A 26,235-nucleotide genomic window follows, 5' to 3' on the forward strand; every position below is an offset into this window, starting at 1 on the left:
CAGGACTGGGCTGATATCCTGGGTTCTCCTAACACTAACCTATCTATCTGCAGGACTGGGCTGATATCCTGGGTTCTCCTAACACTAACCTATCTATCTGCAGGACTGGGCTGATATCCTGGGTTCTCCTAACACTAACCTATCTATCTGCAGGGCTGGGCTGATATCCTGGGTTCTCCTAACACTAACCTATCTATCTGCAGGGCTGGGCTGATATCCTGGGTTCTCATGACACTCTCTCTCTTTAAGGACACGGACTTTGCATAATAATTAAAAACTATAACCCATAGAACTGCCAAAGCCGGCGCCAGTGCTCAGCGTTGTCACTTGGGGTTCATTCCGTATGCTCGTGCTCCTTTTTAGGCTACTTTTCATTTGTGTTTCCTTTTTTGGTAAATTTTGACACTTGAAATGAAATCTTTATCTAAGAGATAAATGGAGCGAGTCAGGCTGGTGTCTGAATAGAGCGGACAGATGTGTGTACAGTATCAGAACAGGAAACTCTCTATCTCTTTATCTTCTCTTACCAACACAAGAACAAGCAATTTTACGAGAAATTTACACTCTGTAAATAATCCAGAGTACAGGAGACAATGAAAGCCAGGCATTATTTCCTAATACAAGGGCTGACATCATAAAAGCCCGACACCTTCATCTTTGTTTTAGATGGGTGGATATTTACAAGAATGCCATGTAACTTCCTTGTTTCGCATCACAGAGGGAACGACCGGCCGCACTGCAGGACTATAGGAAGGCACAGAGCTGGTACTGCTGCATTAACCCTCTGTGATGCCAACTGGGCGTAGGGGAGATATCAAATGTGAGGTCTCCTGACCATCGACGCTGGATGTAGTCACACTTCATCTTACTTCTACAATGGGCTACATGCTTCTGTTGTGTAGTCAGTCGGAAGCAAGTTGCAACTTCACCTATTTCAATTTTTACTCCGAATTCGACAGGACCCTGGCGGTGAAAGTGGTGGAGACCTTATTGCTCTCTCTGGTGTTCATAGTCTCATGCTTTGTCAATATTTCTGCCATTGTCTTGCTGCTTAGAAAGAAGAAACTGGTGACTGCCAACTGCTTTGTGCTGAACCTGTTCTGTTCCGACTTGCTCTTCATCAGTATGATACCGCTCATCTTAGTCGTCCGCTGGACGGAGGTTTGGGTCTTGGGTGATTTCTTCTGCCATCTCCTGTTTTATGTCATCTGCCTCAGTGGTTGCGTTATCCTGATCTCCCTGTCGGCGGTGAGCCTGGAGAGGATGGTCTGTATCATGAAGTTGTCCCAGGCCACCTCCTGTAATGTTAAGGTGGTGGCAATAGGAATTGTAACCATCTGGGGCTTCTCGGCAATGACCGCCCTACCGTTGTGTCTATTCTTCAAAGTAATACCCCAGAAAGTGAATAATAGGGTAAGTCACTGTAAGAATGTATTTTCCAATATTATGTAATATTACAGTATTTAACCTTAAAGGATATTGTTATATACATTAATGAATTTTGTCCTTTTTCCATGAACTACAGAGCTGAAATCCACTTTTTGTCTCTTCTATATTCGTTTCCTTGTTTCTCTTACTGTCAGGAGTATTGGCTCTAATAACGGACATAAACTGAGTCTGCGGGGTCACTTTAAGTAGTTATATCTCTGCATTATAAAACGTAGAACAGTGCCTTTGGTGTCATATAAAAGGTTTATATTCACTAAAATACAGTGTGGTTTGGCATAGATTAAATATATATATAATATATATATATATATTTGCCGCTGCACCTGCTTTAAATTCTGACTGTTGTCAATTGATATTTAAACAAATATTATAAATAAAACAGAATCTCATCCTTCATACAACACCAAAACCGCTGTTCTATGCTTTATAAAGGCCGATCTATAACTGTATAAGTTCTCTCTCCCCTCCAGACTCCTTTACCCCGTACACCCGTACTCTTGTAAGAAGCCAGTGAGAAAAACAAGGAATACAGAAAATCTGTTAATAGAGTATATGACAATATTATATTTCATATTAAAGAGGTTGTCCGGGAATTCTAGAACTCAATACCTTAGCCAGACCTGTAGCATACTTGTAGGTATAGAACTAGGCATGCTTGCCATACAGGACTCTACAAAAGCTGGGTGATGACAACATGTGATCTGTGCAGTAACTACGTCTATATAGGATGACACCCAGCTTAACCTACCAATGTCACCTGTGTCCTTACAATCTGTACTTGTTTTGGTTTGTTTTTTTATTTTTTTATGTAGATTGTGAGCCCCATATAGAGATCACAATGTACTTTATTTTTTTCCTATCAGTATGTCTTTGTAGAATGGGAGGAAATCCACACAAACACAGGGAGCACATACAAACTCCTTGCAGATGTTGTTCCTGGCAAAATTCGAACCCAGGACTCCAGCGCTGCAAGTCTGCAGTGCTAACCACTGAGCCACCGCGTTGCCCCCCAATCTGTACTTATTTGTGATGAATTCACGTGCGGCAGATTTGTTGCAGCCATTGTCTCAGGCATCTGAACAGGACTTGCAGAAATCAAGGCATCTATCCCAGATATACGGGACAGATTTTCCGTGGAAGAACTCACTCTTCTACATTACATCAACTATTACCTTCTATGTCCACCTAGCAAGTGTAATTGTCCGTGTAGCAGACAATCCCTTTAAGAGGGGGCTGAATAGAACCTTTAGTCCTTTTTAGGGAGAAATATACTTCTTACTGTCTGATGTTTGTCGTCTTGTCCGGTATATAAACTACAGCACGTTGCAGACATTATACACTGGCTGTATACCATCATACATAGTGTAGTGTTGGTGTTGGTAGCGGAGTTGGGCAAATTGGTTTACAAAAACCGGATTCGACTCCAATATTCCAGGATCCGATGGAATAACTCCATAGAATAGCATTGCCTCTGTATTTTACACATACAGCCTATGGGGTCAGTGCCTACAAGTGTGGATAGGCCGTATTCTCAAGCATGATTTTGCCATGAGAACGTCATCCATTATAATTTCCCGATATTGTTCAAAGTTAGAAATATCAGATTTGGAATCCGTGAAATCCATCTGCTGTGTGACCAGGATTACATCAGGGCTGGTTAATCTCTATGTAGACATTCATTGTTTACAGAGATCAAAAAACCACAAATCTTAAGACTTTCTTTGAGGCTATCGCAGCGTTTTCTAACTATATGTTTTCAGAGGATTTAGTATTTACCACGGCTGATATCAGATAGTTGGGCTGTAAAAGGGACAACGACGAGAATTGTTGGATTTAGAGATTATGTTTTTATAGGGAGTCTTAGGTCAGTTCAAGTGCCCCATGTGACTGTCTTGAGACTGGGGTTGAATCAGCTTTCCTAACCATCACGGCGGGTGTATGAAGTGCGGGGTTGATCTTCTTACCCCTGGAACGATTATATAAAATGTTAGGTGCCTTCTCCACTAGGAGTTGAAGGATTGTCCCACTTCACATTCCCATCTACACTCACCGGCCACTTTATTAGGTACACCATGCTAGTAACGGGTTGGACCCCCTTTTGCCTTCAGAACTGCCTCAATTCTTCGTGGCATAGATTCAACAAGGTGCTGGAAGCATTCCTCAGAGATTTTGGTCCATATTGACATGATGGCATCACACAGTTGCCGCAGATTTGTCGGCTGCACATCCATGATGCGAATCTCCCGTTCCACCACATCCCAAAGATGCTCTATTGGATTGAGATCTGGTGACTGTGGAGGCCATTGGAGTACAGTGAACTCATTGTTATGTTCAAGAAACCAGTCTGAGATGATTCCAGCTTTATGACATGGCATTGCATTATCCTGCTGAAAGTAGCCATCAGATGTTGGGTACATTGTGGTCATAAAGGGATGGACATGGTCAGCAACAATACTCAGGTAGGCTTTGGCGTTGCAACGATGCTCAATTGGTACCAAGGGGCCCAAAGAGTGCCAAGAAAATATTCCCCACACCATGACACCACCACCACCAGCCTGAACCGTTGATACAAGGCAGGATGGATCCATGCTTTCATGTTGTTGACGCCAAATTCTGACCCTACCATCCGAATGTCGCAGCAGAAATCGAGACTCATCAGACCAGGCAACGTTTTTCCAATCTTCAATTGTCCAATTTCGATGAGCTTGTGCAAATTGTAGCCTCAGTTTCCTGTTCTTAGCTGAAAGGAGTGGCACCCGGTGTGGTCTTCTGCTGCTGTAGCCCATCTGTAGCCTCAAAGTTGGACGTACTGTGCGTTCAGAGATGCTCTTCTGGCTACCTTGGTTGTAACGGGTGGCTATTTGAGCCACTGTTGCCTTTCTATCAGCTCGAACCAGTCTGGCCATTCTCCTCTGACCTCTGGCATCAACAACGCATTTCCGCCCACAGAACTGCCGCTCACTGGATGTTTTTTCTTTTTCGGACCATTCTCTGTAAACCCTAGAGATGGTTGTGCGTGAAAATCCCAGCAGATCAGCAGTTTCTGAAATACTCAGACCAGCCCTTCTGGCACCAACAACCATGCCACGTTCAAAGGCACTCAAATCACCTTTCTTCCCCATACTGATGCTCGGTTTGAACTGCAGGAGATTGTCTTGACCATGTCTACATGCCTAAATGCACTGAGTTGCCGCCATGTGATTGGCTGATTAGAAATTAAGTGTTAACGAGCAGTTGGACAGGTGTACCTAATAAAGTGGCCGGTGAGTGTATATTATGTGTGACCACTCTTTGGAGGAGGAATCCTGGAAGTGATGATACGGCCCCCGCAGAGCCCTGATCTCAACATCACCCAGTCTGTCAGGGAGGACATGAAGAGACAGACGGATTGGAGCAAGCAACATCCACAGAAGATCTGGGCTTAATTCTCCAAGATGGTGGGAAAAACCTCTCTGCCGAGTTCCTTCAAGTATTGTATGCAAGTGTATTGAGAAGAACTGATGGGCAGCAAAGGGCAAAGGTCACACCATAGATTGATGGGATTTAGACTTCTATTAACGAAACCATTCTTACTATGCAGCATTTAACAACTTTTGCACAGCATTGTACTTGTGTGGTCTTAAGCCGTCATCCACTTTATAATCTCATTTGGTCAACAGATATTTGACCAAATACACATGCATGCTTGGCTCAGACAAGCTTCTATGTCCTCAGAATGGAGAGAGGGTAGTAAGCCACCCACGGGAGGCAATTTATCTCCTCTGAAGACAAAAAGATCTGGTATCTTAGATGTAACTTCCGATCCTCCTTCTATACTCTCTAGATTCTCCGCCATACTGAAAGTTCTAAGGGTTAAATCGTATTGCCTCTGGTTCAACTCCCCATTGGTCGTTCCATATAACGTAACTGTCGGGTTTCTCATATATGTATATTGTAGCTTGATGTTCGCTATTCTCCTATGATACACTTTTCATCTCTCTTTGGGTTCTTCAGATATTTTCCTTGTCGTATTATTTTGCACTACACCGTTGTATCTTAGATTTCCATTGACAATAACCTAACACCACATTATTATACACAGGTTGTATTCGAGGTTTGTGTTATATTTTATTTTGCATCTTGGTAAAATGTTGAATGGTTTGTTCAGGCCAATATGTAAAGAGCTGCTCTATATACAAATCTGGTTCCATTGTGAGATATGAAGCCATTTCTCTGAGTATTTGCATACATGTCAAATAAACGTCCTGGCCATGTGGAGCGAAACAATAGCGCATGTTCATAAAGAAACAGATTCCGAAAATAACCACCAAATATGTCTGCCCCTATAATAGCTTCAGATCCCAGAGTATAAGAGGTGGAGGCCTATGGGAGGTGACAAAAATAAAAGAAACATTCATACTCACTTCCATTACTACTTTTGGGCTTCTTCGTGATGCTTGGCTCAAGGAGGCCCAAAACAGTTAATATAGGAAAGTTTTTGTTTGTTGTCTATAATACCTTCTCCTGGGCCTCATCGTATTATATCCTGGAGACTGAAGAGACCCCAGAATATAATGTTACTTTCATGTTGACATAAGCTGTTAGCACGATAGGCTAGGTTCACACTTGTGTCATGCTCTCCATCTTGGTATCCGCTGTGGGACCTGAAAAACGGAGAGCCCACCAGCTAAAACAATGGTTACCCGCGGACCTCACCAGTTCTATACTGAAACCTGGGAAGAGAAAAGTCCTCTGTGTTGGACTTTTCTCTCTGACAATTTTCAGTGGAATCTGTGAAGGCGTCTCTTACGGAGACTTCGACGCAGATGTGAATGAAGCCTTAAAGAGCTATAAATTGGATAGATAGGTTCCTAGGAGCCCTGACAGTGTTATACACTATGTATTATAGATAGGTTCCTAGGAGCCCTGACAGTGTTATACGCTATGTATTATAGATAGGTTCCTAGGAGCCCTGACAGTGTTATACGCTATGTATTATAGATAGGTTCCTAGGAGCCCTGACAGTGTCATACACTATGTTTTATAGATAGGTTCCTAGGAGCCCTGACAGTGTTCTACACTATGTTTTATAGATAGGTTCCTAGGAGCCCTGACAGTGTCATACAATATGTTTTATAGATAGGTTCCTAGGAGCCCTGACAGTGTCATACAATATGTTTTATAGATAGGTTCCTAGGAGCCCTGACAGTGTTCTACACTATGTTTTATAGATAGGTTCCTAGGAGCCCTGACAGTGTTCTACACTATGTTTTATAGATAGGTTCCTAGGAGCCCTGACAGTGTCATACACTATGTTTTATAGATAGGTTCCTAGGAGCCCTGACAGTGTTCTACACTATGTATTATAGATAGGTTCCTAGGAGCCCTGCAGGGTATTCTACACTATGTATTATAGATAGGTTCCTAGGAGCCCTGCAGGGTATTCTACACTATGTATTATAGATAGGTTCCTAGGAGCCCTGACAGTGTTCTACGCTATGTATTATAGATAGGTTCCTAGGAGCCCTGACAGTGTTCTACGCTATGTTTTATAGATAGGTTCCTAGGAGCCCTGACAGTGTTCTACGCTATGTATTATAGATAGGTTCCTAGGAGCCCTGACAGTGTTCTACACTATGTTTTATAGATAGGTTCCTAGGAGCCCTGACAGTGTTCTACACTATGTATTATAGATAGGTTCCTAGGAGCCCTGACAGTGTCATACACTATGTATTATAGATAGGTTCCTAGGAGCCCTGACAGTGTTCTACACTATGTTTTATAGATAGGTTCCTAGGAGCCCTGACAGTGTTCTACACTATGTTCTATAGATAGGTTAGACAAATAGACAGATTGTGCTTCTATAATGTGGTACCAACTCCAGACATAGTGATGTGTATACGTCCAAGGTGTTTACATTGCAAATGGACCACAGATCTTCAGAGAGTGAAGTGATGTCTGCACGGTACAAAATGTGGAACTACAGAATCTCAAGTGGTGCACACATGGCAACAGACCAGGAATTTATGCAAACAAATACACAGTCTAGTCATTGCTTATACTTTACCACGGGGGGTTATAGGAGATGATAAATGTCTGTTTTTGGATGTTAGATAGATTTATAGGAGAGTTAGAAAGGAATATGACTGTAGGATCACAGTACGGATGACAAAAAGATCCCGATGGTCTCCATTGACTACAATTCCGTCTGTAGGTTGCTTTTTCTTTTTAAAACTAAATCGATGGATGAAAAAGTTGCACTTGCAGCACATTTTTTTTGACCCATACACACATGTCAACATGACATAAGTGAGACATTGTAATAAATGTTTTTTGGCTATCTTGTTTTGCATATTCCTGTGACTGGGACCTTAAAGGGATTATCAATTTTCTTTTATGGATGCTCCATTCATATGATAAGTCATCAATATTAGATCTTCGAGGGTCCGACAGCGAGGACCCCTGCAGATCAACTGCTCCTGCACAGCATGGCTCCTGATAATGTTTATATCAATGGGACAGTGCCAGTGGGCCATGTAGACATTACCAGGAGACACACTGATCTACGGGGGTCCTGGGTGTTAGACACCCACAGATCTAATATTAAGGGTCCTTTCTCAATATTAGAAAGTGGATGTCCCCGTCAATCTTCATGATAAACTCATATTAATAGTGCAGAAAGGGTTAAGTGCCGTAACCCTTGATGCCGCTTGGATTACGAGCATGTCAGCTATCAGGAAACCAGACATATTCACTGACACCGACCTGCACTAAACTACATGTATTGGTGCCAAGTCACACACAGCTTGGGGGTTCTCCTTTTCAAAATGTCTGTTTGCTCAGTAAGACGTTCTACTCCCTGTACACATACTACATATAAATCCATTTACTGACCTACCAGCTCTCTGTCGTGACTCATGACGAATAGATTTACTTTAGGTTTATTTTCCTTACACATTCGTCACACAGGTCTTTAGATTTCACAATAGCAGCCATTACCTCTGCGGGCAGAGACGGACTGTGTCCGAGGACGATCTATCTCCTAATCAATTCTCTTTTACATGGCCTGATAAAATCTTCTATATAAATCAATTGAAAGGTCATCTCACATGGGAAAAGATCATAAAGCGGGAGAATAAACACTTCCCTTCTTACATAAAATGTTTCCTTTCCTGATATAGACATGGAGATGCCAAAGGGCGGCATTAAGTAGCCGGAATGGACTGGTCTGGTTGGTATAGGTGTCCAGTCGCTTTTGGCTGATGGCCAAACTCTTGTTGGGTAAACATCTATTTTTACTGATTCTCCCATATGTATGCACATTAGGCTCGACTAAGCATGCCCAATTCTTTCTTTCCATGATCGTCTATGAATGAAGAGTTGGGAGTATTGACGGTCAAGCAGTTGGATTTCAACGGCCCGATCCAAGACTTTGACCAAAAACTCTTGATAGATGCGCTAATGTGTACAAACCCCAACAGGTTTTTAGACTGATGACCTATCCACAGGATTGACTATCAGTATCGGTTTGTTGGAGGTCCGACACCTGGACCCTGCAGTTGATCTAGCTGCCTTGGAATCTAATGATGTGGACAGGATCAGTTCCAGCCCTGCTCCAATTTCAAATAATAAGGACAGAGCAACAATACCCCAGCACCACCATTATAGAGTGAATGGGGTTACAAGTCCCAGGGGTCCCAACGGCACAAGACATCTGCCTATACGAAGTGACAATAGGTTATTGGTTGGAGACAGAAGTGATGGTTGGAGAAGATCCTTTGTCAGAGATGTTCAGCCACTTGGAACCCACACTGTAAGAAAAGTGTAACCAGAATGACTAGAATCCCTATCTGTAGTGGTGGATACTGCCAGAGAGCCAATGGCCGGTGGTCACCTGTCAGCCTTAGACTGAGCTCCATCCAACCATCACTTCTGTCTCCAATCAAACACCTCATGGTGTTTCTCTGAAGTCACGTCTGTATACAGATGTCTTGTGCTGTCCGGACTACTGGGGTTTCTAGTTTGACTTGCAGCTATGTTACACTTGCAGTGTGTTATTAAGAAGTGTCGTCAATAAAATATTTTTATTTATTAGTCAAGGTTCAGCGCAGTTGTCTATGTTTGGATTTATCCTCGGATCAATCCAATTGGTTGTTCTTTTCTATAGTTTGCTCCCCTCTCACTGGTGGAATCTAGAATAACTGCTGCTCCATAGAACCAGCCACCCTAGTGGTTAACTACCACCCGAGATCTAGATCTGCTCAGTGCACTGTACTATTTCTATATTGCAGCTATTGTCTGTTTTCTTCTTGAACTTCCCCAAATCAGTGGTCAAATATGGCACTGTTACATGACAGAAGCTCTTTAGTGCATTCCACTGCCAAACACAAAATCCAACAGCTCCCGGGGCAACACGGTGGCTCAGTGGTTAGCACTGCAGCCTCACAACGCTCTAGTTCTGGGTTCAAAACCTGCCAAGGACAACATCTGCAAGGAGTTTGTATGTTCTCCCCATATTTGCCTGTATTTCCTTCCATACTCCAAAAACATACTGATAGGGAAAAAAAAGTACATAAAAAAATCCAATCCCCTCTGACATCAAGAGTGAGTCAAAGGTAAAGAGGACAAGGTCGACCATGAACACAATGGACAAATAACAGACATGATAAACACCCCAAAGACTGCCTGAAGAGAAACCATGTTCACTTAAAGAAAGCCATCAGAAAATGAATTGTACCCAAGCCATGGGTAGCATTAACTCTAAGCTCCTGGGCCCCAATGCAAAATTGAGGAACCTTAAGGATACAGCACCTGGTAACAAATGCTACCACTTCACCCCTTCTACGTATGCCCCAGAAGGGAGAAAAATCAATGTGTCTGGCAGTTTTTTTTGTTTGTTTTTTTTGCATATACCTGTTAATTGGGCTGGTCAGGGGGAAGCTGGTGGTTACCCACCCCAAAAGTTTCAGACTAACCCATCAGAGAAACCTATGGAAGGCCAGGGCTCTTACACTATAATGGTCTGGCAGAGGTACTATGGTCTATTTCCTAGGAAGTGTTGGAGAGCGGGCCCTCGAAACGAATTTATCTAGTGGGCCCAAGGAACCTGAGTTGGACACTGCACCCCAGTGACTCTTTTCCCTGTTCTTGACTATTTTTTAATGTTTCCTCTGAAATGCTACGGTGTTTCACAATAAAACATAGTTTTGGTCCGTCTGTGGTTCAGCATCATAAATCTTTTCACAGGTTCCCATTAAAGTGCCATAACACACGATGATTTGTGAAACCGCTCATAAAAAGTGAGATTCATATCCAAACAGCTGATGGACATTTCCATTAGTATGAGCCTTGCCGATTCTCAGTATGTATATTTATTATAGATTTACACCGGCCGGCTCTGGACCTACAAAATCGTGACACTAAATGACCACCGTAATCTCGTAGAAAAGAAGAGTGCAATCTTTTAGTTCAGGTCTTAAGTTTTCTGAAGAAGTTTTCACTTCAGGAATCATTCTTAAAAATAGAAATGAGGAAAGGAAAATAAAGTCATTGGTACCAGGAATTTTTTGGAAACTTTAAAATGACTCAGATGTTTTGTGCTTATGGTGGTCAATGTCATTAATAGAGAACTGCAGACATTGTGGTTTCCTACCTTATAATTAGATGTAAAGCAGCCGTCCTCCATGACCACAGCTCTCAGTTTCCATACGTCTCTCGCCATTCAGCTCCGCTGGTTTCCTGTAAACTCATTATGGGACTTTGGCATTCGGCACTTCTAGTTCTCCAGGTCCTCCATGAACGGTGCAACAGAAATGGAGATAAATATTAGGTTTGGCCGGGGAACACTCGCTTTTGTTACATAACCATTAATAAAAATGCAATTCATTTATTTATAGGTCATTCAAATGATCATGAAAAGCAAAAATTCTATAAAAAATCAGCTTAGCCCATACGAGACACACGTAGTTCTGTATAATGTAGTCACTCGGGGGTAGGTAGGGGCCCCTATGGGTCTATGGGCTTACGGTTACATACACTGGATCGCTAACATTGTTATTGACCCTTTTTTCTTGTGCACTGTAACTTATTGAGAATCCTGCCTGTCTTGCAATACCTTAATATTCTTATATGTGCCCACCAGGATGTCCAGATCTGCACGCTTGTTTGGCCAACGGTGGCTGAAGAAATTGCATGGGATATTTCGTTCATAGTTCTGGACTTCCTGATACCAGGATTAAGCATTATCATCAGCTACACCAAGATATTCAAGGTAATGAAATATAAGAAAAAAAATCTCTCTAAGGCCTGGTTCATATTTGTGTTCGGGCCATTCCGTTCCCGGAACTTTTCTCTATGCATTTTCCCTTCCTCACAGTAGCGTCTATAGCGCTGTACTGTGAGAGTGGTGAGGAACGCCCCCCTCCCCTCCTGATAGTACTCGTCCACTCGTCTTCACCACTCAGCAACGCCCCCTCTCAAAGTACAGCGCAATAGACGCTACTATAAGGAAGGGCGTTCCTGACTTACTGTCAGAAACACCCTTCTGACAGTGAAGAGCTACGGTACCGGCACTGATAGCTCTTCACCGGGGCACAGAATGGGAAAGCCAATAGTGCGCTGAATTCAGCGCACTGTCGGCTTTCTAGCGGTGTATTACACCGCATGTGCCCCAGGTGGTGAAAGGTCCTCTTTAAGGGGAGTCTGTCACCAGAACCCAGCATATCAGCCCAGTCCTCCAGATAGATCCACATTGCTCCAAAGAGCTTATTTGCATATTGACAAAAATAGTAATATCTCAGCAACAAAGGCAACAATTCACAAGGGGAAAACATCATCTGATTCAATTGACCCTATCTATCTACGTGGAAGGATTGACATGCCGAGTTCTGGAGACAGACTCCCTTCTGAACCCAGAATAGGTTCAGGTAGATGAACTTGTGTAGATTACAGCTTTACTATAATATGTAATTTAATAAACATTTTCTTTTCGAAGATCACAAAGGAGATCAGTGAGCGGATGATCAGCAGCACGGCTTACTCTGAAGTCCACCAGTACCGGGTATCCCAGCGAGATTACCGACTATTCAGGACCCTCTTCATCCTCATGATCTCTTTTTTTGTCATGTGGACCCCTGTGTGTATAATTGTCCTTTTGCTTCTTCTTCACAACCTAACAGAAAACTTCATCTTATCGCCCACCGTTTTCTTCTGGATTACCGTCTTTACTTTTTGCAACTCAATAGTGAATCCAATTTTGTACAATATCAATTTGCTCAAGCAACAATGGTGGAGGATTATCTTTTGTGGGAATCCTGAGGACAACGTGGACACCACTGAGACCACAAATAAACGGATTGAGAATCAAAATGGTACATCGGAGAGCAAATAGACATTGTTGGCCTTACGTGTAAGAACTCCGGCATGAAGAATATTGTATCCCATTATGTGTCTCCTCTTTTAGGGTTTGAGGTTTGTGGACATTCTAAACTCTTGATATACTATAACCTGGATAGACCTACTGGCGAAAAGAGGTACCCCACAGATTGGGGGTATAATGCCTCGGAGATCTTATGGACTTTGATGACTGGCTGGTCATTGTACATACTCCTGGGCTATGCTTAATTTTTTCACTGAAGTTTTTGGTACAAAGACTTTTTTAGGGGGAACAGTTTTCATACATGATGCTACTATCTAGTGCTAGATGCTAAATCTAGTGCTACCATCTAGTGCTCTTTTCATATAAGTAGCAGTGGGGTTCTTAGGCAACCTCAGGTACCGGGATCTGAAGGTGACCGCTTCCTCTGCACCCTCTACAGTTGTGCCTCTGGTATCACTCTTGCTTGTTCCATGGTACAAAGTTGAAAATCCTACATATTACAATGTAAAATAATATTCATATAGATATATAGATTTCTCTCTTATTTCATTGGGGGACACCGGACTATGGGTATAGACCTGGCCCCTAGGAGGCGGACTCTAGGAAAAACAAAGGGTGTTGGCTCTGGCTCTGGGCTATACCCTCTCCATAGACACAGTGCTAGTCCGTTTTAACCTAGTGTTCATAGAAGTTCGACCAGGTTCTACCATTTTTTGGCCGATTCCAGCTTAGGTCATAAGGTTTTGCGTGCAGATCTGCGCTAGGTTGCGTGTAATTCCCACCATCTAGGACTGCTTTAGGACATGGTGCTGTGAAATAAGCCAGAGATAAGCGAGAAAGATGGATTTTTGTACTCACCGTAAAATCCATTTCTTATTGTATTCGTTGGAGGACACAGATCCCACCCTTGTTTCTTGATGTTCCTGCCTTGGGTCGTTTTGGTCCGTTTTCGGGTTCAGGTCTTATTGGTGGTTGTTGGTTCCGTGTTCTTTTTGTTTATTTGTGTCTCTTTCCAACAAACTGCTTAGCATTGTGTCTATGGAGAGCCCTGAGCCCTTTGCCTTTCCTAGTGGCCAGGTCTATAACCATGGTGCTGTGCCCATGTTCCCCAGTGAGATCTTCGAGTACAAAAATCTACATATACTGTATATATATATATATATATATATATATATATATATATATATATGTATAGCGATATACACGTAGTTCAGGGGAACCATGTTGTCTGATATTATGTACTGTACCAGGCGTTGCACTATTTTGTTACAGTCTACAGGTTTACATCCAATACTTTACAAACTTTTTGAGTAAATGTAAAAAAAAAAATTTTAGGTCAAAAAAGTAAAATTTAACATTTCTAAAGTAGATCCAGACTCCCGATCTCTTCTGTATATAGACATATAAATTGACATACTACAGATGTATTCAACCAATTTGAATTAAAAAGGTGGTTGCAGGGTCTTTTTGGGGAGAGGATTAGAACGTCCCAAATATTGGTAAGTATGTACTGTGATGTACGGGGGAATTCAGAAGCTCTGGTTTCTTTCCCAAAAGCAGTCTTTATTGCAGCAGACAAGCTTAAAGGTACAGGTAGTGCTGCTCAGCAGCTTAGCATGTCAAAATAAACAAATGAAAATAAAGACCTACGCCTCTCCGGCGGCTTACTAAACTAGCTATTCCCTCACTAACCAGGGGTCAGCCTACTGCTGACCTCCTAGCAAACAAGGTTCACAAGGTTCGTAAGTAAACAAGGGGTACACATACCCAGGCTTTTAACAGCGTCCTTTTTGGCAGAGCTTTCCCAGACTGGTTGATTGTGTGTTTCAGTCTCTCTCCTCTCTCTCTCCTTCACTAACCAGCCCACCTGTGCTACTTACAAAGCCCTGCTGGTCAGTTTGCCAAGTCCAGAGGGGATGACCCTGCAGGACTGGCCCGAACTTTTACTCCAGTCCGGGACCTACAAGCTAAACGCCTGTGCATACTGAAACAGTCTTGGGGAAAAATAGCAGTTCTCCCACACTATACCTCTCTCCACTTCACAGTACATTTTGTAGTATAGGACATATTCACCGCTGTTGGATCTGTTTTAGTTGACAGGCAGGAGTAGGGCGTCCATGCCAGGCCTCAGCTCTTACTTTTACTGCCAGTACATAAATCTTAGGGGTTTGGTTTTTGGATTGAATCACTCAAATTCCACAAAGCAGGTATTTTCCACATAAGAAACCTGAAGCTGCCAGCTCCTCATGAAGCTATTTTAGGCCTCGTACTTTGCGCTATTGAATCGTTCTGCAGTAAATCCATGTCATTGTGCGGTATGTGAAAAATAGATGTGACATAAAGTAGAAATAAATCTTTATTTCATCTTTTCCAGAAATAATGACTCAAATATATCATGGAAAGGGTTTGCAGAATATCAGACTGGCTATAAACATCATACAATTAAACCGTATAAAATATGTACATATGGAATCATAGAAACGCGTCGCCTCGTAACCAGGTTTCATTATAGATTTATTAGCAAAAAAATAGGATGCAGAGATTGGTAGAATGTTCTTGTAGATTGGAAATCAACCTTATTCCTGTTGTTCTTGTTGTTCACAGTATCCTGTAGGGAAAGAGAGGAAAAAGTCAATCAAAGAGACCAATAATAGGCATTTTCATAATTTGCGCATCATTCTTTCCACTCTTCATGGGAACAGACTTGACCGAGAGAATGGTAAAGTCTGATTTGTCTAATGATGGACACCAATGAAGCCTAAAAGATCCCTTTGATTAGAATGGGGTACATCATGTATCCGTTATGATATTCGGCATTAATCCGGATTAGATTGTCCAGTAGGTATACACAGATGTGGACAAACCCATAGAGTGAGTCTGTCACCAGAAAACAACATATCAGCCCAAATAGATAGGTTTCCTAGGTTCCTAGGAGCCCTGACAGTGTTATACACTATGTTTTATAGGTAGGTTCATAGGAGCTCTGACAGTGTCCTACACTATGTATTATATATAGGTTCCTAGGAGTCCTGACAGTGTTATACACTATATTTTATAGATAGGTTCCTAGGAGCCCTGACAGTGTTCTACACTATGTTTTATAGACAGGTTCATAGGAGCCCTGATAGTGTTCTACACTATGTTTTATAGATAGGTTCCTAGGAGTCCTGACAGTGTTATACACTGTGTTTTATAGATAGGTTCCTAGGAGCCCTGACAGTGTTCTACACTATGTTTTATAGACAGGTTCCTAGGAGCCCTGACAGTGTTCTACACTATGTTTTATAGATCGGTTCCTAGGAGCCCTGACAGTGTTCTACACTATGTTGTATGGATAGGTTCCTAGGAGAGTATTCTAAATGTTGTTTTAATCCAATTTAAGTGTGGTTTGTATTGAACTTATTCCCAAGTTGCCAAATCCAAACACGAAACGGATCTTGAGGTTCACCCATCTCTACTTACTAACTTTTAATCAATGTTTACCCACCAAGCATCCCAAGAAATTGCATGGGGCCCTAGCGATCAGGGAACCTCACACTGACCACCAATTGCACTATGGGGTAGTATACTGTAGTGTGGGGAAACTAAAAGGGCAGTATTGAAGGGCCCATACATTACTTTGATTGGTTCCCTAAAATGACAAATCCACTTCTGCACATATATGAAGTGTACATTTTATTAAGATCCTGTGCATGTCATATTGATAAACTCTTCTCTCAAGTGTTGGTTGGAGGGTGCCAAAAAGCCAATTTTATGTATTTAGATACAAAGTAAGGGCAATGAACTGAACCTTTGCCCTGGATGAAGGGAAGCCTTGCTTTAGGATATATAAAATTCTCCTTACCATTGTGGACAACCACTCTGTATTTTCGCTCCAAGCAGAGCGCCTCCTGCCTCCTCCTGACAATTCTTTGTATCTCTGGAGTCAGGCCATTGGGATCACGGGAGAAAATGAAGGAGTAGCTGTCATTGCAAGTGCCATCTTCATTTTCCTCACGGCATGAATAGTGGATGGCGTAGTTGTCATAATCAGTATCCACCACCCAGTGGTTATCAACTGCGAGTAAAGAGGTCGGAGGTTTTAGGACATAGTAACATTTATACACTGACAGGTATAGGAATACTTTTACTAAGACTGGTCAGGCCTGCTATATTTGACAGGCTGGGCAGACATGTATCTGATATGTATGACCAGCTTAAATGGAGTCTGTCACCAGAACTCAGAAGTAATGGACACTAGAATCAAACAGTGTCCTCCCCTTGTGAATCGCGGCCTCCGAGACTTCAAAGTAGAAAAATATTACTTCTGGCTTGTGACAAACTTATTCAATCTTAAACTAATTTTTGAGTCAAGCCAATCAATCTGAAAAGAAAACTAATTTTCAAAGACTTGCCCATATCTAGTCATGAGACCTGTTAGGGTTTGTTCATGTATGTTCATGTGGTCCACACAAGCTAGAGGGAAACTGATGCCAAAATAGATCCCATAGTTTACTAAGGGATCCATTCTGGCACTGAAGGCATCAGTCTCCATTATTACACCAGTATCCACCACCACCACCATCACTGGAAAGAGCTGGGTACAGTCCAGTAGGCAACTACTTAGTGATGTTGGGTACTAGGGAGGCTGCAGGCTGGTGTTCTTTAAAAACATGATGATCATCCATTCCGATGAATCCAAAGTAGTCCAAACAATCCTAGAAACCTGCAAAATTAGACTAAAACAATACAAAAGTTGACCTACTTCTTTTTTCCTTGTGGGGTTATTTCCCTAACTACCACAGAAGTGAATTGGACAAAAGAGAGCTGTTCTGTTGTTACAAGGTCTGGTCCCGGGTGTAGCCATCTAATTTTAGATAACATCGGGACTAGGTGGTGAGTGATCAGTACTACCTTGTCGTGGACCACCATGGTAAAAACCAGTGGTAAAAACTGATGACTATTTATGGTTTTGAAGTGGAAATTTGTAGTTGTTATGACATAAGGAATAAAAAACTGATACTGATGCCATTGATACATGTGATATCCTTTGGTTCCAAGTGAATTGATAAATTGCAAGTTTATGTCCACAAACTGGCTGGAAAGCATGTCAGGAACCGGAAGTTAAAGGTCCAAATATGTAAAATCATTATTTTCCTGATCTCTTTATAAAATGTAGGAATACTGCAATATTTTACTTACGTCCTTTTTCCAGGTAGGAGGCAAGTCCATAGTATTTCATCGTGAATTTAGCAGGGTCTTCGGTGTCTTGGAATATGCCCACCATTTTAGCACACACATCCACGAATCTAAAAAATCCAAATACATCAGCAGTTAAATATATAGCAGTGATTTAGAATGCTTCCTCAATGTAAAGTTGCATATGTAGCATCCCAAAAGAACCCTAAGGGCCTATTCACACAGCGGAATATTGCACAGATTTTGAGTCAGATTGCACCTCAACATCAGCACCAAATTCTGCCCTGATTCAAAGCAGGACACTGAAAAAATAAGCGTCTTGGTTGGTCTTGTTGTAGATTGCACAGCTGGTTCAGCAGATTCTGTGGCATGAACCATCCTGCTGGTTATCCCCATTCATCTGGAGATACCGTAATCAACAGGTGAAATCCACTGTGCAATGCTGCAGGCCCCACAATCTAGGCTGTTCTGACCTAGGTGCTAGGAGCTGTGTTTATATGAAGGCATGCATATATGACAAACGGGCTCCAGAAGGCCCAGACAGACCACCAGTAGAGAGGCTCGATTGATCTGTCGACAAGCATGAGCAACTCCCAGTTTCCTTATGGACCATTCAGATACATTTGGCATCTTCATTACACATCCTTGTGTCAGAACGCCCATTATGTGTCCTGCCATTGACAGCCCGCCACCATCGCCTTTGGTTGCGGTGGTTCATGAATGGGAAACCCGGACTGCTATGGATTAGGATTGTTTCGTCTTTGGTGACAAATCCAAGTTGTGTTTGGGATCTGAAATGGTCAGATTGATGGGTGCTCCAATCCTCCCTTTACTGAGGAGCAACATTCTGCCCCAGCTGCTGGTGTAATAATCTGGTGAACCATCACATATCACAGTTTGTCACCTCTAGTAGTGATACAAAGGATAGTAAGAATTAGGTTCATGGTAGGACTTCCAGCCGGCATTTTTCAGAAGGATACACACACAAGAACAGTTTCCTTGGCCTGCCCAGTAACAGATTTATCACCAATTGAGCATTTGTGGGACCAACTGGAATGCTAGCTTTGGCAATCTACCAGTGTGCAGGATCTACAGGCCTAGCTGAAACATTGGTGGACAAATGTGCTGTAGGAAACCATATGGAACCTGTATACCACCATGCCCAACTGTATCTCATCTTGTATCCATGCTAGAGGTGGCCCAGCAGGGTCTTAGATTTATGGACTGAATATAGTTTGTGACAATTGGGTGCAATATAGCAGGGGTACTTCACTGCCTTATGTACCCTACGTGTGTAAATAATGGACACCTCCAGCTACTGTTTAGTTGGGACTTCACCTGATGGCAGGCTCAGGTCATTGGACCTTTACTAAAAGTAGCTGAGTACCCCTGTGATATAGTTTCTTACCTGAGTATCGAAACTCTGCCTTGGGCTGTTGCTGTCATTTTTCCAGTTTCATCAACATTAAAATTAGCCACAATGTTGTCAATTAGAAACAGTCCTTCTGGATCTTTCTTGGCTACTGCATACCAAGTCCCGGAATACTGTAAGCATAGAAAGCATAGCATGTCATACATACAGAAGATATGCGCCAAGTGAATTCTGGACTACCTCTGAAATCCTTTTGTATTCGTACATTCGCTTACACATTGGCAAACCTCTGAAGATTAGTTTAGTTTCCAGACTGGATGAGTTGTCCCTCTGGCTCGTTTTGGTTCCAAATTTATTTGGATAGAACTGGAAGTGAAATTACTATACTCTGGGGTCTCTTCAGACCTCAGAGTATAATAGGTGAAGGTTCAGGTAACGTATAAACAATAAGAAACCATTATTAACCTTCCCTCACTTCTTATGGGCATCCTCGGGGCATCTGGCACTGTCTCTGTGTCCTCTTCTGGCCTCTTCCGGCCTCCTGTGTGATGTCATGTGCCCTGTGGTCATTGCTGAGGCCTTTGATTGGGCCCCAGCAGTCACATGGGGTATGTCGTCTCCATGATGTTGATGAGCCCCTGTGACTCCTGAGAACCAATCACTGGTCTCAGTGGTAACCCTGGTGTGCATGATGCAGGAGTCTAGAAGAGGCAGTCCAGATGCCAAAAGGAGGAATGAGACTGGGCTTCGGCAGACACATAGGGCATGTTGAGCTTTCTGGCATCATGACCTTGACACGCCCCATGTGACCACTGAGGATCAATCACAGATCTCAGCGATGACATCATGACATCACTCAAAAGGCCAAAAGAGTTCATAAGAAGACCCAAAGAGGCGTGTTTGATGCTGCAATTAGGCCGAGTAAAGTTGAAGGAAGGTGATTATATGTTATTTTTAGACCTTCCCCTCCACCTATTAGACTCTGAGGTCTGTCTTCCTGAGCATTTTGATGTTTTGTTTATAAAAATCTGTTCAGCCATTCCAAAGATATAAGCTCTTTTATTGTTGAAGCAAATTAGGTCATTCTAGCCAAGTGGGCGGTAACACTTTTAGGCGTACAGCAAAGGGAAACCACACCCCCAGAGAATCCACAGTGTTACCACCCACTCGGCTTATATCTTTGGAATAGCTGAACAGATTTGGATAAACCAAGCACTGAAATGCTAAGGCTGACAGTGCCGATCAGATGATGTGTGTACAGAGGACAGGTCCTCTTTAAAGGACATGAGATAAGGGATTTTCATGATATAGCGCCACTTGTGTTTACAGAGTGTCTTGAATAGGTCTAAGCTGCTGCGGTACTAGACTTAGCACATGGGTAAGTAAGATTAGTAATATATTAGATTATAACTGATAAAGATAATCAATAAATTAGATAACATCATTAAACTGCAGACACTCGGGTCAACAAATGTTGCAGAGCTGAGCTTTTCATTGTGACAACTTAGAGTTGATGTTCAGTAGGTTTACTTGCTAAGGAAAACCACAACGCGAGTTATCTCAGATATCAAACCTTGTTATATCTATTACCAATGACTGTAATAAATATGCAAATGTAACCAGTGATAGCAATAAACTGGTGTAAACTGTACATATGGATATACGTGAACCAATGTGTCTGCAAAACTCAATTTTGGCCGTGCAGTTTCAAACAAAGAAATTTACAACCGATATCGCTGACAAATCAGCACTAACATGTGGGAAACCCACCAAACTACTCCTCCATCCCCAGCTTTCAAGTCTTCTATGAATATCACATGGTAGAAGAAAGCCATTGCAGCTAACTGTTGTCACATCATAACATAGCTAATTTCTTAAATGGAGTCAGTCACCAGAACCCAACATATCAAACCACCCTGCAGAAGTATAGGTTGGGGTGACCTAGATAAATTGGTGTTTCCATTTTGTCAGTCGGTGCCTCTATTGCCAAGATTTCTCTGTTTTTGTGAATAGGAGAAATGTCAACAGTGAAACAAAGTCACCAATTCACAAAGGGTTAACACCGTTAGCTTCAGGCGACACTAACCTATCTATCTGCAGGGCTGGGGTGATATGCTGCAGTCTGGTGACAATAACCTATCTATCTGCATGGCTGGGGTGATATGCTGGTTCTGGTGACACTAACCTATCTATCTGCAGGGCTGGGGTGATATGCTGCAGTCTGGTGACAATAACCTATCTATCTGCAGGGCTGGGGTGATATGCTGCAGTCTGGTGACAATAACCTATCTATCTGCAGGGCTGGGGTAATATGCTGCAGTCTGGTGACACTAACCTATCTATCTGCAGGGCTGGGGTGATATGCTGCAGTCTGGTGACAATAACCTATCTATCTGCATGGCTGGGGTGATATGCTGGTTCTGGTGACACTAACCTATCTATCTGCAGGGCTGGGGTGATATGCTGGTATCTGGTGACACTAACCTATCTATCTGCAGGGCTGGGGTGATATGCTGCAGTCTGGTGACAGTAACCTATCTATCTGCAGGGCTGGGGTGATATGCTGGTTCTGGTGACACTAACCTATCTATCTGCAGGGCTGGGGTGATATGCTGGTTCTGGTGACAGTAACCTATCTATCTGCAGGGCTGGGGTAATATGCTGCAGTCTGGTGACACTAACCTATCTATCTGCAGGGCTGGGGTGATATGCTGGTTCTGGTGACAGTAACCTATCTATCTGCAGGACTGGGGTGATATGCTGGTTCTGGTGACACTAACCTATCTATCTGCAGGGCTGGGGTGATATGCTGGTTCTGGTGACAATAACCTATCTATCTGCAGGACTGGGGTGATATGCTGGTTCTGGTGACACTAACCTATCTATCTGCAGGGCTGGGGTGATATGCTGGTTCTGGTGACACTAACCTATCTATCTGCAGGGCTGGGGTGATATGCTGCAGTCTGGTGACACTAACCTATCTATCTGCAGGGCTGGGGTGATATGCTGCAGTCTGGTGACACTAACCTATCTATCTGCAGGGCTGGGGTGATATGCTGGTTCTGGTGACAATAACCTATCTATCTGCAGGACTGGGGTGATATGCTGGTTCTGGTGACACTAACCTATCTATCTGCAGGGCTGGGGTGATATGCTGGTTCTGGTGACACTAACCTATCTATCTGCAGGGCTGGGGTGATATGCTGCAGTCTGGTGACACTAACCTATCTATCTGCAGGGCTGGGGTAATATGCTGGTTCTGGTGACAGTAACCTATCTATCTGCAGGGCTGGGGTAATATGCTGCAGTCTGGTGACACTAACCTATCTATCTGCAGGGCTGGGGTGATATGCTGGTTCTGGTGACACTAACCTATCTATCTGCAGGGCTGGGGTGATATGCTGGTTCTGGTGACACTAACCTATCTATCTGCAGGGCTGGGGTGATATGCTGGTTCTGGTGACAGTAACCTATCTATCTGCAGGGCTGGGGTAATATGCTGCAGTCTGGTGACACTAACCTATCTATCTGCAGGGCTGGGGTGATATGCTGGTTCTGGTGACACTAACCTATCTATCTGCAGGGCTGAGTTGATATGCTGGTTCTGGTGACAGTAACCTATCTATCTGCAGGGCTGAGTTGATATGCTGGTTCTGGTGACATTAACCTATCTATCTGCAGGGCTGGGTTTTGATGACTGACTCCCTTTAAACCTTTCCCAAAAGTTAAGAACACAGATATAATAAGAAAAATGCACATACCCGATATTTGTCAAAATTTGGCATCACCCTGAAGCTGCTGACACGGCAATCCTTTTGGTAAAAGCTGTAGGCTACAGAGCTCCCCAAATAGCCCAGGACGATTAGCAGCCCAAAAACCTTTAGGTCCATCCTTGCGGCTCCTCAGGATCAGCTATAGAAACTGTACCAAAAAAGATATCAAAAAGTGGGGTAAAAGGTATGCAATGCAAGAAGCTGTTAATCTGTACAATGTAGCTTGCAACGTAAAGTCTAAGTACTATAGTAGGTGTGAAAGGTAAAGCTGTGATGGATACATGTTAGATAGAAGAGAAGCTTACAGAGAGTCCAGCTGCTTGCAGATGTAAGAAACCCTGGAATGCAGTGTCTGGGAGGTTTATATACAGCTCCGCAGTCACACGGTTTCGTAACATCATCAGCCCAAGGTAAAAGACCTATGTTATAAGCTGCCACTGCATCCAATCCTAGCTGGATAGGGGCCCACTTCAACAAACTTGCATAACATCAAACCGTGCACTTTAACCCCAACCCATCACTTGTAAAAAAAACACCAAAAACCCTACAGCAATCTCATAAGGAGAGAAAATATGACACCCTCCGAGAGAACATAGAGAGAGGGAAAAGGGTTTGCCAAAACATATTTGGGAGCATAGTCTGTGGCTCGGAGGTGTTTGGCAGGGACCCAGCTCTCCGGGAGGGCACACAAACTCCATTCATGTACAGTCCTGTTAAAAACGGCTCTATTCTGTCCTGTACTTCACATACAAACACAACTTTCCATCAGCCTTCACTTTGGCTTCTCTCAGGACAACTTCAGGCTCTTCGCTGGATGATTTGTTTTGGCATTGAGTCCGATACATATTAAATCTGAGGTCCCTTGGGTGTCTGCAATGTCAGGCCGAATATTAATGGGACCCCATCACGGCCCATTAGTGGCGTCAGAAATTGGTGTGCTATTTATTCAGTAAGTGGCAGGAGGTCTACAAGTAATTCTCAGCTATTGCTGTATACACACTAATACAAGGAGTGTTCTCAACCATTGAGACCGACCATTGGACTCCTAAAATCAAATGAATGACAAGTTATACTCAATTTTATCCCACAAAACTATATATTAATCTGCTCAGCTCCTACTGCACTGGACCTTTCACCACCCCCAACAAGTCCAGCTCTTTACATTATCTAATAGCTACTGCACCACTGATTCTGTCACAGTTTTTTTCTCTCGCCCCCACCATTCCTGAGCAATCACTGCTGTTAGTTTTGGTGCTTGATATACTATTTAGTCTCTGTACTGTAAGGAAGGCGGTGTCATTGGCTGCCTCTGATTGGAGCTCTGAGTCACACCCCCTGCCTGACACCGCCCACCTGACATTACAGAGCTTCAATAGCACATCAGGCATCAAAACTACCTGGGTTTGTTACTCAAGAATGGTGGAGGCTTGAGAGAAAATTCCAACTGTGCTGGAATCAGTGGCACCTATTAATAGATACTAAGAACTTGATTTGGTGGAGGTGGCAAAAGATCCTCTTTGAGGTGTTCAGTGTGACAAGTTCCCTTTAAGATATTGCAAAAATCTTGAAAGGAAGACACTCCTTACTAAGAAGTAAAGTCAAGGGACCTCTGGGAATATGAGCAGACTTAATGCTTCAGCACTATTCTTCAGTTTTAGGAATCTGTAAGTCAGTGTTTATCTGTAAGCCAGGCACCTCTCCGCGCCTCACAGTCAATATTAGCTTTGTTGTTTCATCATGTCACGGAGTGTTCTTGTTCTGTTAAACATTTTCCAAAAAAGCAACAAAAAAGAATATGGAGTGAAAGAAACTGATCAGGCGTATTCCCACTATTAGGGTGCATTCACACTGAGTAAATGCTAGCTTATTTTGTAGAGTAAAATTACACTTGTAAATTTTGCTATCCCATTGACTTCAATGATATTTTTTTACAAGTGTAAAAATACGCCAGTAAAAAATACGCCAGTAAAAATACGCCTGTAAAATATCATTGAAGTCAATGGGATAGCAAAATTTACAAGTGTAATTTTACTCTACAAAATAAGCTAGCGTTTACTCAGTGTGAATGCACCCTTAGACCATGTCCTCAACTTCCATGGAACAAGGACTAGTCCTGACATCCCTAAGCCTTTACTAGACAATTTTACTTTCAAGACAGTCTTTGGATCATAAAATTCTAGCACAAGGGTTAAACAATGAGAATTTACTAACTTCCGTCCTGTATATTTGTGTTGTAATGGGAGCGTTTCCAATAATATCACTGTAATGCAGCCCCTGTGATATACATGAATGAGTCAAGTTGAAGATTAGAGTATCACATGGTGGTCCTGTGGTTGGCATTGTTGCCTTGCATGACTGGGATTCTGAGTGACCAGGATCTGGTCAAGGGCAACATTTATGCTGCATTTTTATGGGTTTCCTCTCCAGAGATTGGTTGACTTAGGACCGGTTCACATCTGGGGAGTCCGTTTGGGGCCCCCCGAATGGAATACCGAACGCATTAAAAAGCGGTGAGCAGAGAAACGACACGGACCTCATACACTATAATGGGGTCCATGTGTTTTCCACGCGGTGTCCACATGAGAAAAGTGCCGACTTAATGCGGAATATGTTGGTGCTATGTAAGTAACAAATAAATAAGAAGAATAAGTAAAAGTAACCTCAGTAGGCTACATTAATTTTTCTATCCAAGGCTAATGATCTATTTCATATCCTCGCAGATCTACATCTTTGCATATAGACGATCATTTATAATCATAATTACAATTAGACAGATGGAATTGAGGCCCGGCTGATGAAATGCTGAAATGAGTTCATTTATATAACATGCAATAGTCTTTCGGTAACATTTCGGTATTGTATTTGTTGGATTTTGTGTCATAAGTACAGTGAAAGGTCTCCAAAAGACCACCACTTTGTAAGACTAACGATTTTCAGCTTTCCATTCTAGACACCTTCTTTGGGAAAACCATCCTCATTAGACGTCCACTTTTTCATGCATTTTTGGGCAGTCGTCTTAAAGTGGTTTCACTGTATGTATGAGTAGAGGATGCATTTGGTCAACATCCATGATATAAAGATGCAAGTCAAATACAACAGGGGACTAC

At 42.6% G+C, this 26,235-nt stretch overlaps 2 protein-coding genes across 2 annotated transcripts; one reads left to right on the forward strand and one right to left on the reverse strand.

The window, feature by feature from the left end:
• The first annotated feature begins 876 nt into the window (after positions 1 to 876).
• Positions 877 to 12,817, forward strand: FFAR4 (free fatty acid receptor 4). Its single transcript, XM_075257426.1, has 3 exons — positions 877 to 1,413; positions 11,570 to 11,698; positions 12,422 to 12,817. The coding sequence occupies exons 1-3, from the start codon at positions 877 to 879 to the stop codon at positions 12,815 to 12,817; spliced, it is 1,062 nt and encodes a 353-aa protein (XP_075113527.1).
• A 2,326-nt stretch (positions 12,818 to 15,143) lies between these two features.
• RBP4 (retinol binding protein 4) lies at positions 15,144 to 23,533 on the reverse strand. The gene is made up of 6 exons (XM_075258370.1): positions 23,434 to 23,533; positions 23,117 to 23,276; positions 19,392 to 19,528; positions 17,987 to 18,093; positions 16,650 to 16,862; positions 15,144 to 15,413 (listed from the first exon to the last, which is right to left on the reverse strand). Exons 2-6 carry the CDS (start codon positions 23,243 to 23,245, stop codon positions 15,382 to 15,384), a joined length of 618 nt encoding a protein of 205 aa, XP_075114471.1. The 5' UTR covers positions 23,246 to 23,276; positions 23,434 to 23,533; the 3' UTR covers positions 15,144 to 15,381.
• Between the last annotated feature and the right edge of the window lie 2,702 nt (positions 23,534 to 26,235).

This window comes from Leptodactylus fuscus, chromosome 10, assembly GCF_031893055.1.
Source record: "Leptodactylus fuscus isolate aLepFus1 chromosome 10, aLepFus1.hap2, whole genome shotgun sequence".
NCBI lineage: Eukaryota > Metazoa > Chordata > Amphibia > Anura > Leptodactylidae > Leptodactylus > Leptodactylus fuscus.

Excerpts from the sequence above, each read along its gene's own strand:
- FFAR4 (XM_075257426.1), top strand. The coding sequence starts at position 877 with ATGGGCTACATGCTTCTGTTGTGTAGTCAGTCGGAAGCAAGTTGCAAC. Across the intron at positions 1,414-11,569 it reads CCCAGAAAGTGAATAATAGG|GATGTCCAGATCTGCACGCT; the intron begins GTAAGTCACTGT and ends TGTGCCCACCAG. Across the intron at positions 11,699-12,421 it reads GCTACACCAAGATATTCAAG|ATCACAAAGGAGATCAGTGA; the intron begins GTAATGAAATAT and ends TTCTTTTCGAAG.
- RBP4 (XM_075258370.1), bottom strand. The coding sequence starts at position 23,245 with ATGGACCTAAAGGTTTTTGGGCTGCTAATCGTCCTGGGCTATTTGGGG. Across the intron at positions 19,529-23,116 it reads CAAATTTTGACAAATATCGG|TATTCCGGGACTTGGTATGC; the intron begins GTATGTGCATTT and ends CTATGCTTACAG. Across the intron at positions 16,863-17,986 it reads CTCCTACCTGGAAAAAGGAC|TTGATAACCACTGGGTGGTG; the intron begins GTAAGTAAAATA and ends CTTTACTCGCAG.